The 15,787-nt window shown below is 36.7% G+C and overlaps 3 protein-coding genes, 1 long non-coding RNA gene and 1 other non-coding gene across 5 annotated transcripts; 3 read left to right on the top strand and 2 right to left on the bottom strand.

Annotated features, from left to right (window-relative positions):
* TRNAP-AGG (transfer RNA proline (anticodon AGG)) lies at positions 1 to 72 on the top strand. The gene has a single exon. It is a non-coding gene; the product is annotated as a tRNA-Pro (tRNA).
* An 865-nt stretch (positions 73 to 937) lies between these two features.
* LOC130716783 (chitinase 10) lies at positions 938 to 2,081 on the top strand. The gene is made up of 2 exons (XM_057566792.1): positions 938 to 1,454; positions 1,561 to 2,081. Exons 1-2 carry the CDS (start codon positions 976 to 978, stop codon positions 1,925 to 1,927), a joined length of 846 nt encoding a protein of 281 aa, XP_057422775.1. The 5' UTR covers positions 938 to 975; the 3' UTR covers positions 1,928 to 2,081.
* Positions 2,082 to 3,216: 1,135 nt separating this feature from the next.
* On the top strand, positions 3,217 to 4,922 carry LOC130716786 (uncharacterized). The gene is made up of 3 exons (XR_009012153.1): positions 3,217 to 3,423; positions 3,596 to 3,637; positions 3,735 to 4,922. It is a non-coding gene; the product is annotated as an uncharacterized LOC130716786 (long non-coding RNA).
* Positions 4,923 to 5,151: 229 nt separating this feature from the next.
* LOC130716785 (auxin-responsive protein IAA30-like) lies at positions 5,152 to 6,728 on the bottom strand. Its single transcript, XM_057566794.1, has 4 exons — positions 6,443 to 6,728; positions 6,001 to 6,203; positions 5,795 to 5,894; positions 5,152 to 5,460 (listed from the first exon to the last, which is right to left on the bottom strand). The coding sequence occupies exons 1-4, from the start codon at positions 6,610 to 6,612 to the stop codon at positions 5,400 to 5,402; spliced, it is 534 nt and encodes a 177-aa protein (XP_057422777.1). The 5' UTR covers positions 6,613 to 6,728; the 3' UTR covers positions 5,152 to 5,399.
* A 2,671-nt stretch (positions 6,729 to 9,399) lies between these two features.
* Positions 9,400 to 14,130, bottom strand: LOC130716776 (protoporphyrinogen oxidase 1, chloroplastic). The gene is made up of 9 exons (XM_057566785.1): positions 13,539 to 14,130; positions 13,266 to 13,451; positions 13,075 to 13,159; positions 12,193 to 12,340; positions 12,032 to 12,112; positions 11,765 to 11,936; positions 10,721 to 10,880; positions 10,521 to 10,624; positions 9,400 to 9,931 (listed from the first exon to the last, which is right to left on the bottom strand). Exons 1-9 carry the CDS (start codon positions 13,935 to 13,937, stop codon positions 9,632 to 9,634), a joined length of 1,635 nt encoding a protein of 544 aa, XP_057422768.1. The 5' UTR covers positions 13,938 to 14,130; the 3' UTR covers positions 9,400 to 9,631.
* Between the last annotated feature and the right edge of the window lie 1,657 nt (positions 14,131 to 15,787).

The following is a 15,787-nucleotide window of genomic DNA, read 5'->3' as shown; positions in this document are numbered from 1 at the left end:
GGGCATTTGGTCTAGTGGTATGATTCTTGCTTAGGGTGCAAGAGGTCCCGAGTTCAATTCTCGGAATGCCCCTATTAATCTTTAATTTTATTTTAAGAAAAAAATTACACTTTAAGACATGAATATCTAACATAAATAGGTGATAGTACAACATGTCAAAGTCAAGTCTACCCATATATTTTTCAAATGAAGTTGGTGTTTGTTTATGGTGGATACATCGTGTTCGTGTGCTTTGCGTGGACAAAGTCAAGTCTACCCATATATTTTTTTAAACATCAATGCTTATATTCTTTGGTGGGGATATCTTGGCCTTGGAGGTTTGTAGCGATTACCATTAACTAAATATGTTTTGAAAGAGTAAACAACATGTACGAGTCCAAGTCAGATAGCCATTGCAATTCCATTTTCAAAGCTTTTTTAAGTGAGAATTTTTGCCTAGAGGGAAGTCCGTGGATGTTCATATTCGGATACACACTAAAAAAATCAGAGAATGAGACAAAATTAGAGTGAACAGAAGCAACTTTCATTAACTTTTTAGGCTGTTTACCATAATTTTGTCTGAACTGTGATTTTTACTCATGTATCTAAACATGCACATCAGAGAGCAGCAGCCCACTAGCAACAAGTTATGGACTATCACTCCTGTTGGTGGCTTATGTCAACATTCCAATTTAACACATGCTTCATCAAATATCAAAAGTTAGTAAGTGTCAACTATCAATTAATTTATGTGAGTTATGTCATTTCCATATCTCAAGGACCACAAAAGATGCATTAGTGTGTAGGATGGCAATAAATCCTCTGACCTTCCACTCTTCACACCTCCATGGACTTTTCCAATATGACAAATTCAAATTGCTGCACACAAGCCGAGCGTGTTCAGACATTTCCCACTTCAGATCAGATGGTGCCTATAAAACCCAATCTTGCTCCCAACACAAAATCATTAACATTTAATTCAACCCTTTTTAGCAAATGGTACTCTCATTGTCCTCCATTGTTGTATCTTTCTCTAGCTTCATATTTTGCTTCACAATCCTGCTTCACTCCTCATCATTTGGAGCTGAAGCACGTTACTCACCCATTACACCAATCTCTTCTCTCATTAGCAAAAGCCTTTTTGATTCAATTTTCCTTCACAAAGATGACTCTGCATGCCCTGCTAAAAACTTCTACACCTATGAGTCTTACATTCAAGCTTCCAAATGCTTCCCTGCATTTGGCGCTACAGGTAGTTTAACCACGCGCAAGCGTGAGATTGCTGCTTTTCTTGCCCAAATTTCACATGAAACCACAGGTGGGTGGGCTACTGCACCTGATGGACCATATGCTTGGGGATTGTGCTTCAAGGAAGAAGTTAGTCCTCAAAGTGATTACTGTGATTCCACCAACAAAGAATGGCCTTGTTATCCAGGGAAAAGTTACAAAGGCAGAGGACCAATTCAACTTTCCTGGTATATTACACTGATTGTAAATTGTGAAAATGTTTGAAAAGTGAGATACATGTAAGGTTTTATGTTATTGATTGATTGAATTTGAAATATAATTTTTGTGCTGCAGGAACTACAACTATGGACCAGCTGGGAAGGCTTTGGGATTTGATGGATTGAGAAATCCGGAGATCGTGACCAATAGTTCATTGGTTGCATTTAGAACTTCTCTGTGGTTTTGGATGACGGAGCGAAAGCCGAAACCTTCTTGCCACAATGTGATGATTGGGAAATATGTGCCAACTCAAGCTGACATAGCAGCTAACCGAACTGCAGGGTTTGGTCTGGTGACTAACATCATCAATGGTGGACTTGAGTGTGGGCTTTCTGATGATGGAAGGGTGAATGATCGGATTGGATACTTTGAAAGATATGCAGGGTTGTTTAATGTGGATACAGGTCCTAACTTGGATTGTGCATATCAGAAATCCTTCTAAAGCTCTTGTGTAATAGTGGCATTTTCCATTTTTGGTTTATCATTAGAAGTTTATTGACAGTAATACATGGATTTATGATGCTCCTCACATGTGCTAGCGTGGCTACTTGCTAGAGATGTATTTAAGAAATTGATGAATAAAATTAATTGAAGTATGTTTTTAGTCCCTTAAAGTATTGAGACTTAAACTAACACAAGTTTTGGTCCACTTTCACTATCCTAGTTGAATCAGCTATATATTTATAAACAAAATTTTCACATAAAAGGTAAAAGTTTACTCTGTTTAATTAGACATAAAAAAAAACTTAGCTCTGAAATTGGCTGCTGATTTAGCTGTCAAATTGCTGTTGCTGTGATTAACTGTGAATTAGCTGCGAAACAGTGCTATGGAACACGCGAAATAACTCTCGAATTAGTGCATCGAATTAGCTTCCAAAATCCTTTTCTTTTCTCCAATCGTGTTAAGAATCGCATTGCAAATCCTTAATGGCAAATTGCTGAAGCTGATTGCAGGTTTTGCATGCAAGCTTGGTGTAGGATTTGGTTGGTGCTTGTAGGACGAAGCTCAATGTGAGAGAACTGGTGATCCAGTTTGGTTTCTTTTGAAACTATACCTTTCGTTTGTGACTGCTTCTCAAGCTGGGAGTTTCATTTTCTGCACACAATTGTACACTACTCTCTAGGTGTTCCATAAAATGCCTTTGAGAATAAACTGTTACATACTTTGTTGCTTGAGCTAGCCTTGATGATCACAAAAGTATTGAATAGACAACATACCATTAAATGAAAGTATAACATGTATACTATTTAACTTGATCCCTCTTCTTCAAGAGGATTTATATTCATCCTTCAATTGGAATATTTGTAGACTTGTATAACCTTGTACGTATTTGCATTTAGTAGCGACCATGTGATTGTATATAATCCCAAACACCTTACAAAAAGTACGCATACAACATTACTTTATTGTACTTACATTCTATTTATATCTGTCCTTTCTAGCTCCTACACACTAGATTTTGCTAGAGATGGATTAAAGAAATTGATGAATAAAAATTAATTTAAGTATGTTTTTAGTCCCTTGAAGTAATGTGACTTAAATTAACACAAGTTTTGGTCCACTTTCACTATTCTTGTTGAGTCAGCTATATATTCATAAACAAAATTTTCACACAAAAGGTTAAAGTTTACCCTGTTTAATTAGACTTAAAAAAAAACTTAGTGTGCAGCCCATGAGCCTTAAAGCCTCCCGCACTAAAGTAAATTAAGAGTGCATTTTCACTTAATTCACTGATGTTTAATTAGTTATCAAGTGATTCCTCTCCAGACTCCATAGGACTGATCAAGGGAAAATGAGTAATTGGAGGCACTTCATCTAAATAAAGATCCTTATAATACAAGATAATCAAGATAACAAGATGGCACTCATGTATGAGTACATGATCAATGGCAACCTGAAAGATTGTCTCTCAGGTACACCTTTTACACTGCTGCCAGGTTAGTAATGGAATTCACATTGTATGATTTTACATTTATTGTTGTGTAAGATAGCCTCAGATTGAACTGTATACACAAAAGATAAGATGTCCTTAACATATTTTGGACTATAAAGAGTTTTAAAAGTACTTTTGAAGTTTAAGTTTGATATGCATTAATATTGGCTGTGTAGGCGTGTAGCTGCATGTCTTTATTGTTCTGTTAAATTCAAAAGGTATGTTTGTGCTCTTCTTTAATTAATTTAGTTTGTGCTATATGTAGCCTCAGTCATTTTGTGCCCTGCAACGTATAATGCTCTTTGATATTTTCAGGTTTGAGTGTTCAAGACCTGTAGAAGTACTACTAAGTGAGAAACCAAGGAGAAGTGTTTGTTTAATTCTTGATGATTGTTTTCATGTAGTTGAGCTTGAGATTTTGTCTTAATATTGATATCAATGTTACTTTGTTAGGACATGGGTCTTAATATAGAGTTCAATGCTGTATTGTTTACTGCTAAAAATTTTGCTTTTCCTGCGGCTCAGGAACATCAAATTTCTTTAACTATTGTTTACATATTGATAGTTATTTTAGAAACTCTTCTCCTTCCGATCTTCCTGCGCATTAGCTATGACATTAGCTGATACCTAGCTGTATATTAGCTCTGAAATTGGCTGCTGATTTAGCTGTCAAATTGCTGTTGCTGTGAATTAGCTGCGAAACAGTGCTATGGAATACGCGAATTAACTCTCAAATTAGCTGCGAGTAAATTTGGCTGCTAATGCGCATGGGATTAGCTTCCAAAATCCTTTTCTTTTCTCCAATCGTGTTAAGAATCGCATTGCAAATCCTTAATGGCAAATTGCTGAAGCTGATTGCAGGTTTTGCATGCAAGCTTGGTGTAGGATTTGGTTGGTGATCCAGTTTGGTTGCTTTTGAAACTATCCCTTTCGTTTGTGACTGTTTCTCAAGCTGGGAGTTTCATTTTCTGCACACAATTGTACACTACTCACTAGGTGTTCCATAAAATGCCTTTCAGAATAAACTGTTACATACTTTGTAGCTTGATGATCACAAAAGTATAGAATAGACAACATACCATTAAATGAAGGTATAACATGTATACTATTTAACTTGATCCCTCTTCTTCAAGAGAATTTATATTCATCCTTCAATTGGAATATTTGTAGACTTAAGTTGTATGAACTTGGATTTGCATTTAGTAGCGACCATGCGATTGTATATAATCTAAAATTGAACATTCCTGTAATTTGAAATTTGATAATATACAAGAAGTACGCATGCAACATTACTTTATTGTACTCACATTCTATTTATATCTGTCCCTTTCTAGCTCCTACACACTATATCTTGATTCTCGCAAGTGAATTGACATTGTTAATTGAAAAAGTGTGTTTATATACTTCATTATTATTCATAGAGTCTACCTATGTAATAAGTATGAATATGGAGAGAGAGATAACGCATAATTTCAACTTGAGAAAACTTGATAGAATTTACAATTGAGAGATCCTCATTTCAAATTTGCTTTCCTTACCTCATATTTTTGTGTGCTATGAACAATGGGGGGAAATCAGGGAATCGTGTCGGCAATAAAATAAGCTGAAAGATGACTTCTAGAAACTACAAAGAACATTAACCCAGAAGATACGTCCACAAAAAGTATGTCTTTTACAGTACTTGTATATGAAAGGGGAAGGATGGAAAGAAAATACGTAGTAAATTCTTATATGACCCTTCAAACTCTTTTTAGTTCATTTTTATTTCAAAACTGACCTAAGCGGATTTGAATAGCTAGCTATCATATACAAATTAAGGGGCAAAAATCATTATTTAACACTTAATTTCTACACAAAACTGATTGTGCTTGCCTTCTTGACCACACTCCTTCCTTGCCATTGCCAATACCCAAACATACTCTATAAATCACTTGGTGATCAGTGATCATTAATATTGAGTCTCACTCTAGTATGCCTTAATTAACAACCAAATGTGTCAACCCGGGTGATCTTCAACCTCTTTACAGCTGATAAGAAAATTCTGCATGACCAAAAGTCCAAAATAGCAAGACATTAATGCTAAAAATGAAAGAGAATGTTAATTAAGTGTTAGTACGTTAAGACAATATAAGTTCTTATCATAAGTGTTCATTTATAGGCTAATTTGATGAACTTACTGAAACAAGCTCAAGATATCTTATAAAAAGATATAAGCATTTATTTTTAAGCGTAGCTAATTTTAGCAACTTATGTAAATAAGTAATAAGCTATTTATATAAGTTTTCTTAAACACTTGCTTAAGCCTTTATGATGATATCAAATAAGCTCTTAATCAGAAAGGGTAATGTATGTTGGTGTGAGAAAAGTTAACTTACTCCCAAGGAACATCTCCAACCATAATCAAGTCTCCTTCTCCATCTTCATAAGTTAGCACATGGCACCTCTCTGATTGCACTCCATCCATCTCAGTCCCCCCTGTTCATAACACAACCACATTAACAACATTGTTACTTTTTAACAAAAATGCAACACAATAAGCATAGATAATTAACTATGATGGAGGCATAGCAGTAGACATTACATAGAATGGTAGTGTCAAACATATGTTCAAGAGTCTTTACTAGTTCTTGGTACCCATTGTGAACTAGTAAATTCAGTTTTCTTCCAATTGGAATGCCTTCCATGTAGACCTTCACAAAGAAGCTGTTATGATCACTGCAATCATTCACTTCAGCAGCTTGTGAACTACTTAGATCTGGTTGCATTGGTTGCCAACTATGCCCCCTAATATGAAATTGACACAAATATGTAATATAAGAGAACTAGCTTAAAATTAACCCATTGTGACATAAAAAGAGTTCGTAGTTTTATGATCATGACTAGTAGCATATTAGGATTAGTTTTTCTTTCCTCAAAGTCAATTCTGTCACTCAGAAGACAAAAGCTTCTCCCAATTGATTCTGACTTTAAAATTTATTGTGGAAGTGATAATTCATGTTTTGGATCCACATATATATACAAACCTTGAAGTAGAAGAGCCAACATGTTGAGTGGTGGAAATGCCTAGTCCAAGCCTAAGATCTGTTTGAAGGCCTTCAGTATGTTGGTGTGTGAGAGAGGAAGCAGAGGAGAAAACAGAGTTTCTACTCCTGCTAGTAGATGAGGAGGAAGAAGAAGAAGAGGGTTTGCCCATAGTGGAACTAGCTAGCTACGTTACCGACCAAGCCGCCACATTATGGTCTTTAAATAAAGAATGAAAGAAAGAAAAACAGTACTATGATTCTATGAAGATGACTATGACTTTTTCCAACTTCAACCATTGGCTACCTTACCTCTTTTTCTTCCATGTAATATGTAGACCTATGATGTCCTCATGATACCCGACAACTAAACGTGTCAATATATAAAAGAGTGAGGGTAATAAACATTTATTGCATTTTAGTTGATACTACTATTTCTACTTTAAAAAAATGTACTAGTAACTTAGTTAATTTGTTTTTAAATATCAGTTGAGTTTGACTGTTTGAGTACTTGTAAGGTGAATTAACCTTTGTTCCAATTTATAAGAAATAGTTTTATTTACATTTTGTTTTAAAATGCATTCTAACACCGAATATCTAAACACTTTTGAATATAATTATGTCTTTTTTATAAGTATTAGCATGGAAATTAAGTATACTTTCACATAAAGATCTAATTGGTTTCCAAAACATGGAAATTAATAGTAGAAATTTGAAGAAAGTGATGGCATTTACAATAGAGAGACAATAGGTAGACAAAGCTAGTGAGTAATATACGGACTAGGTATAGTTTGTTTTGAGGATGATGGAATGAACTTGAATTGTAGACAGTTAATGGGCAAAATTCAGGTGGACAAAAGAACATTGATTTCTGAAACCATGTCTACATACACATGCAATATATCTATGTAATCAATGTTCAATGAATATAATCATCGTGTTGCTCGTGAGATACCTTGGCTCCAGAGACCAAATGTATAAAGGCATTGGTACTAGTGAGTAGTGACTAGTGAGGCTACAAATGCTGCTACGTACCAAGAAAAACAAGTAATACTAGTACTTCCTTGAAACTCTAAATAGCAGAAAAACCGTGGGAAATATGAGATCATAATTTTGACAAATGTTCTCTAATTCCTTTTCATGTAGTAACTACACTAGACAATGTTCACCACCTTGCTCTTTCATTCTGAAGAACTTGTCGTGTGCATTTATTTCACTTTATTTTGAGTGGTTTAATTTTATTTGCCTTATTCATGTAGTATAGTAGTTTTTTAGTTAGGGTTACAGATTTTCAGGCATCTAATTCAATTTTACAATAAGAAATAAATTAATTACATCATGGACAACGTGACAAGAGTGAATCTTTTACTTTTTTTTTTTTAACTTTTTAGGTTAAAATGATTGCTCACTAGATAGGCTATGCTTGAATTTTCTTTTTTTATAAGCCAAAGAATGCTTGAATATTTGTTGATAGCTCAAGCAAATCTTAACATAACACGCATTCTAAGATAAGTTTAGAAGTGAATGAAACTCTTATGGATTGAGATGAAAATTTGTTAATGTTATTTTCAAATAGTATCCAAACACACATTGTATTTGAGATAGGAAAAATTACAGTACTCACTAAATGTTGGTAGTTTCTCTATTAACACAATGACTTTCATTCATTTATGATTACACTACAAGAAAGTCATGTATTAGCGTGGCTAATGCCCTAAAAGCCGACGCAAATGACCAATAAGCATCAGCTTTGCTCGGAGTCGAGACCGACTCAGCCCATGGTTGTCACAAAGTTAGCGTTAGTCAATCACTAATGTTAATATGACACAATACAATTGTCACTGAAGGGGGATGCTTAGTTTTGTGTTGGTGACAACGCTAAATAAACAAAAAGCTGACACTAACTGTTTTATTGACTTGTTCAACGTAAAAATAACATGTATTAAGCGTCGGTCTGACTGACGCAAATGAAGATCTATTTGACACCAAATAGATCCCTTAATTTGATCCCTTGGTCGTTGTTTGAGGGTATCCGAGTTAGACCTTTTGGTCCTTTGGTCGCAAGTAAAGAACCAGACTAGGCTCTAAGCTTCACCCACCATCAATCAACATTCAACACAATGCATAACACATTCTCCGTTTGTTGATGAGTTTCATGAGTCACGATCTCACTTCTGGCATGTCTAACGCAATTTACTTGACTTCATGTTCATTAACAAGAGGGAACAAGAACATAATTACTTGGATCTAAAGACATGGCGAATGCTAGCTAAAGAGGAATATTTGACAAAAAAATTTCAAACGAGGCAGAAATTAAAACAAAGTAAATAAAATGTTCCCCACCATCCCTACCACAAGGTTGCTTGGATTAGTCATCACTATGTCATTTGGTCTCCCAGTACGCTATTTGTGCTCAACCTTTGAAAAGCATACACCCCCTTTTTCATAAACAGCTCCAGCAGACGTGTCTTGCGCTGTGAAGACCATATCGTCCGATTTGTCTATCACCTTGTTTTTCATTGCTTGCCTTCGCCGTCACCATTCTTCATCCCTTTGAATCATTCATTGGTCAAACATTCTAGACATAGCTTTCGAAATCTCCCATGTCCCCATGCTCTACTAGTCCAACATTAATAGTTGGGCTTGACATCATTAATATTTGCCTCAACAATCCAACCCAGAGTGTTGCGTGCAAAAATTCTTCTTTGCTCATATCAAGTACTACTTACATTGCACTCATCTAGTATTCAAATTATTACACACTTCAATCCTATAGATTTTTACATAAGCAAGCGGCTTCAGTAAATGTGCTTCGGCTTCATCTAATAACCATAACATGAACTAGTAACATAAACTCCACGTTTGTATTACCATGCACCCATCTTAGGACCAAAATGGAAGCCACTTTTTAAGTCATTTTTTAATTCGAGTACTGTATGATAGCAAAGTGGGAGTGGGAGTTTAATCGTAAAATACTACTAGCCAAACAAAATATACATGTTCGAAGACACAAGCCTTGTGATCATCGAGTAACTCATGTAATTATTTCAAAACACTGCCTGAATTTACATAACAGTAGCATATAATAACAGGTCAAAATCTAGTAATCTAATAAGCCGGGAAAATGGGGTGGCAAAGTGACCTGAGAAACTTTGTCAGTTCCCACCCATTTAATGAAAACAAATATTGCCACTATTTGTACACTCTCTGAGAGAGAAAATCATTTACTTCAGCTGCAATCTCATAGGCTCCCTCAACACATCGTCCCAATGCAACACCAGATACATAGTTGCCCCCAAGGAACAGCCCCTCAAACCCGGTACTTTTGAGAGAGGCTTTAGCAGCATCTAGGAGATCAAGGTGTCCAATTAAGAACTGTGGAATAGCTTGAGGCCATGTTCTCACTGCCAATGCAAATGGGTCCTTGGCATTTGGCTTTATAAGGATTTTTCTCAAATCTCGATCAACTGCTTCAACAAGTTCACTATCCGTCTGCCATTAAACAAGAGGCTTTAGGAGGAGCTAGAAAAAGAAAGGAAACAAATCTAATAATACAGACAGAGAAATGAAACTTGTCTCAATATATAAAATTAAATTAAATTAATACAGGTATGTTAAATATGTAACAGTTATGGGATCCAAGCATTTGAGGTCAAATAACAGAGATGATGCCTAAAACCCAGAACCAACAGTCATCAAGACATAATGATGCAGAACAAGAGGCCTAGACTGCTTCTCAAGGGAAAAGTGCACCCTTAAGCCTTGACTAGAACAATAAACCTACCATACTCCTCTTGAGCATAGTACTCATCTGACTAGGTTTTGAGATGGCTCTCTAAAAACACAAAAATCTTAATACTCCATTTTTATGAAGAAAAGTATATAAATATTTGAAACAAGATTATCAGGTAACAGTTGTTTCAAACAGCCAAAGAATCCAGTGGTGACAATGATGAATGGTTCTTTCTACCATCCTTTAAATTTCCAGAAAAATCTACTTCACGTCCACCGACTTTGACATCATAACAGCTCAAACCATTGCATCTATGTTAAATGTTCATGTTTTGTATAAATGTCACACCTTTGTTAAAATTCCAGGATTGGTAGCCCCTCCAATGTAGTTCAAGAGTAGAACCCTTCCAGGTGGTGCTCGGTTAGGGAAAAGTGATGAGCTGTATATAGTTCCTGTTAAACCCACAAATATGGTATCATTTGGTTGGTAACAATTAAAAAGAATGAAGCAGCTTAAAGTGCTGTAAGCCTCCACTTTTGCTTGCTTACCTAATGTTTCCACTCCTTGGCTACGCGGATGCAATTGACCGAACCCCTTCAACTCACCATCTATTAAGCATTCTGATCTAATAGCTTCTTTTGGATAGGATATGGAAACTGCAGCAACTGGAGGGTAATGAAACTTTGAAAGAGCATCTGCAGCAGCAGGCTGCAAGAGATAGAAAAATGTTGTCAGGAACAAGTGCCATGCATTGGGGACTATCATGCCATAAATTGGCCATCATCAAACAATTTATTTGTTCACAAGCAATCTTGATATTAGACTCAAGCCAGCAAAGCCTGTTTCACAAGGGATAAGATGTCCTCAAAACCCGGCTTAAAAATAGACCACGGGAATATCTTACCCTAAAAATTTACAAGGTTTTCTAAATTACTCACTAAGTAGTTATTTCAATGTCAAGCACAAATAAACAAGGATTTGATACGAGGATATAGGCTTATTCAGCCTTACAGACAGCAATAACTACCACGGATGTGCACGTATGTAGTGCACCACAGTATTTACACTAAGCTTGTGTTCTGCTCTATTTTGATTCTGAAAACTGTACACATTCTAGTTTGATTTCGACAAATGTGTTTAACTACAACCATAAGAAATTTCTAACTATTGAAGAAGGCACAGAATTATACATATATTCATACATTTCGAATGGTAACACAAGTTTTTGTAAATATGATGACTCTTCTGCAATGAAAACCAGAGCCTGAAAAAAAAATGATCATTATTGTATTTATTTCCCTTATAAGAGTCTGTGTAGGTCCATAGTAAACCAATTATATTTCTATACAAATAAGCAACATAGACGCAAGAGCATATACACATGTATACACACAACACACACTCAAACATGGAAAGAGCGTAAGACATGCAGGCAAAGAAAAACTAAAGACGTGCAAATAGGTACAAAAATATGCATGCTTTCACATAAAAACAATTTAAACAAGTCCCATGGCCCAAGTCCAAATATTCCATTGAGAAAATAGTCATCACATGAATTATTGATACAATCCCCTTTTGAGAAAGAAACTTACAGACACGGGACGTAGCAATGTATTAGCAATATGGGAAGGAATGGTCATGACAACAGTTTTGCTCTGCAATGAAACCACTCCTTCTGGCGTTTCATATGTCAAACTGTACCCTCCACTGTCCAGTTTACTAATACTTAAAAGCTTCCAAGATAACTTCACCTTGTTACCTAACCTGTCAATTGGAACACAAGTCACTAGGGTCATCAATCACATTAATAGTGGCAAATCAACTAGAACATTGGCATATGGCTACAGAGTACAGACTACCTTGCAGAAATTGCATTTGGCAACATGGTGAGTCCCTTACGGAAAGATCCAACAGTTTGACCCTTTGGTTTTGGCAGACGCCTACATGATTATTGAAATTGGTGAAACAAGACATGTATTAGGTAAAAAATCCAGAAACTCCAGAGAAAATATATTATTACGGATCTCGAGGTGGCTTTGGAGATTTCTTTGACTCTTGTATTGCTTTGAAAGTGCCACCAATAATGCTACCACCATTTTCTTCCAGCCTCCAAACTTTCCCAAATGCTGCTTTCATACTTAATTTTGAAGGATCACCTGCATAGACACCTGTGTATAACGAAATTCAGGTCAGAAGCACAACTTCCAATGAAAAAAACTAGTTAACACAAACATTACGAAATTCATAATGGGAGATAAAAGCTAGATGAAGCTAGCCCATCACTAATTCAGCAAAAGAGAACATATAAGATGTCCTTGGAGTCTTTTATAGGTCCTTAAAGTTTGCAGTAAGAACTTGTCTAATTGTTGATATAGTTCAATAGTTCAATGACACTTACAAAAGGAAAAAGAGGTAGAACGACAATTGGTTATTCATCCAGTTAATGTTGTAAATCAAGTTTAAGTGTTTTCATATGTCAAAACCACCACAAGGCATGCAGCAAGTAGACAATAGTGGACTTGGCCCCCATCAAACTCACAAACAGGAAAATCATGTCTTCCCTTCCCTTCAGTCTTACATGGTGGATAAACGGATCACTACATAATAACCAGACAGATAATGAACAGCCCTAAGAAGTATGGCCATTTATATTTCAAGTGCCATATCAACATAGAAATATAGCCATGAATTAAGAAAAACATTTCCCCAAATAAAATTTTCAACTATGCAACTTTTTCCATCTCAAGGTTCTCAAATGAAACTTGTTATTCTATTATGTTCAAGGTCAGTTATCATGATGGATTACATAACAATAATAATAATATGATAGGTTGATTAAAAAGTTGGCAAATGATAACAAAAACAGAGAGCAGAAAACATGTTAATGATAATGAACACTCACCTGAACAAAAAGGCTCAATCAAGCGTTCAAAAACCTCATCACCAAGGTTACGACGCACAAACTCTTCTACCGATTCCTCACGACCCTGTCACCTTCGTCAACATTAAATTATATGAGAAAATCAAATTAAGAACACTTGCATTTGACACAAAAGGTAATTTATAAACAAAAGGGATTGAAAGAGGACACACTGGAGGAGGAGGCCGAATTCCAAGTGCACCAAACCCCGCCCTGAGCTTGCCACCAATACTCATCAAATCGAAGAAAGGCAAATCAGTTGGTTTTGCAGGCACAGGCCTCAATTTCCCATTCCACAACACAAACCGAGGAGCATCAGGATCACCCAGAACAAGCTCATCCTTCAAACCACTCTCCACCTGCAAATTTCAACAACCAAAACCCAATTCACCAACCACATTGTTCAAAAATTCACAAAGGGGACAACAGACATTAACATTACATACCACCATGGTGAGCATGGAATCGGAGGGCTGGAAACTGTTGGGACCTTCCTCCCAAAGGTAGCCATCCCTCTCAACGGTGATGATGTTGCCGCCGACTCGGTCTCGGGCCTCGGTGACGACGACGTTTGAGGTGGAACTGGAAAGTGTCTGGGCGATGCAGAGGCCGCTGATGCCGGCGCCGACGACGACGCAGTCGACGGAGGAGAGGTCGCCGGGTTGCGCGGTGGGTTTTGGCGGGGATGCTTCCTTGGCGATGGAGCAACGGAGGATAGGGTTCCGAAGGGGTTTCCGATTGGGTGAGGAGGAGAAAGTGCGGAAGAAGGAGGGTGGAGAATGGATTGAGGGGCAGAGGAGGGTCTGGGTTGGAGCGAATGCGAGTTCGTTGAAGACGGTGGCCATGGCGGTGGTGATCGGAAACGGAGACGGAGGTGGTGGTGGTGGAGAAATGGGTCACGCTTCAGTGTGTTATCTTCAACAGAATGTAGAGCTTCTGTTTTGCTCGCTGGGAGCAGATATGGACGCAAACGCAATCCCCGTGCTCCCTTGCGATTGGTACTTTCAGACACTGCACAGGTCAAGGGAGTTTGATTTGGAAAATATTTTTTATTAACTATGTTATATAATTTATAAAACTATGGGTTGCCATAAATAAAATGATCTATTTTGTACCAAAAAAATGTATTATATATCTATCCATAAACTAAGGTGTATTCGGTAATTTACAAATGTGCAAAATTCTAAAATCAGCTCGAACCCTATATGTCTTGTGTTCTCTCGCCATGCTTAACTGTGCTCCACCCTTTTCCCGCCTTTATTTTCTGGCTCTGCCACAAAGTAAGGATTCATGCTTGGAAACATAGGGGAGAAAACCAAATTAAGGTTTCTTCACCCAGTTAGGAAGCAATCGAAGAATGGAATGCGCAAGGCATTATCCTGCACTTCCATTGTCCAAACCCGTGTGCACTTCGTTTGAGGCGATTCTTTTGTTGTCCTTCGCGCCCTCCTTCACGTAGGCAACTTCATTATCATCGTATGCTTTTTGAGCTCGGAAAGCATAGTACATATGCTCATGTCGCTAAAGCCAAAAAGGTGGTTGAAGACTGAGAAGTTTATAGCTTGAGCGATGCGCCGAAGTCATTCCTTTAACGACGTTTGAAGAGAGAGCCACAGCGAAAATCATCCATGAGGATGTTAGAGCAATCCCTGTGTTGGAGCCACGATGCATCTCATCAGTAACATTGTGGTTAGTGACATAGAGGTTATGATTCTAGGGAAAGACGTGTTAAACTTATATTTACATTTATACACTTTTTATCACCCATTTAATCATAGTAAATAATCTAGAGAATATTCCTAGAATCTTACCTACAACGGTTTTTAATCAGAGGCTCATCAGTGGACCATTTTGGTCTACCTAGGATCATTTTGGTCCACCTAGAGATGTCAATGGGTACGGGTGGACATGGATAGTATATATTCATCACCCACTCCGCAGGTAAAAATTTGTACTCGTACCTACTCCATACCCACATGGATATCCATTAAGTGGACTTTTAGCATATACCATGGATTATGGATACCCATTTTACTATATGGATTCACACATATTTGTTCAAATGAGAATAATATAAAAAATTAAATTCAAAATTAGACTCACGATCCATGCGTAAATGCGAGTACTTATTTTCTTCCCCTTTTTTGGCTCTAAGGACTTTTTTTTACCATTACCATTGTACATGTTTACTTGAAAAAGAACCAAAACTCAAGGTCCAAGTATAAAGTCGTTAGAGATTAGACTCAATATACCTATATTGTTGAATTATATATATATATATATATATATATGGTATTGTAGTATTTATATATCGGGTGGGTATCCATGAGCATGGATACCTCAAGACCGTATCCGCCCCATCAAGAAATGGATAATGAAAATATCCATTAAATAAATCCGTGGGTGTGAGTAATTTTGACATCCCTAGGTCCACCCTATATGTATGACCGCAATCTAACGACCGACTTTACAGTAACAGCACGAGTCTTTCCAACACGCTTTATCATCACTCACATGCTTCATAAGAAAACTTTTAGTGGTCATTCGTATTCTATACCATTAATGTAAGTACACTTAACCATGAAGTTTTTATGAGTTAGACTACATAAAAGAATATGCATCTTGTTGTTATCAGTAGTACGAATCAAATATTTTAAGTTATCTTCAACTGTATAGTCTCCTACTTAAGTATCAT

Source organism: Lotus japonicus, chromosome 5, assembly GCF_012489685.1.
Source record: "Lotus japonicus ecotype B-129 chromosome 5, LjGifu_v1.2".
Lineage (NCBI taxonomy): Eukaryota > Viridiplantae > Streptophyta > Magnoliopsida > Fabales > Fabaceae > Lotus > Lotus japonicus.
The sequence above is the reverse complement of the archived record's forward strand: the minus strand, read 5'-3'. Positions and strand labels throughout refer to the sequence as shown.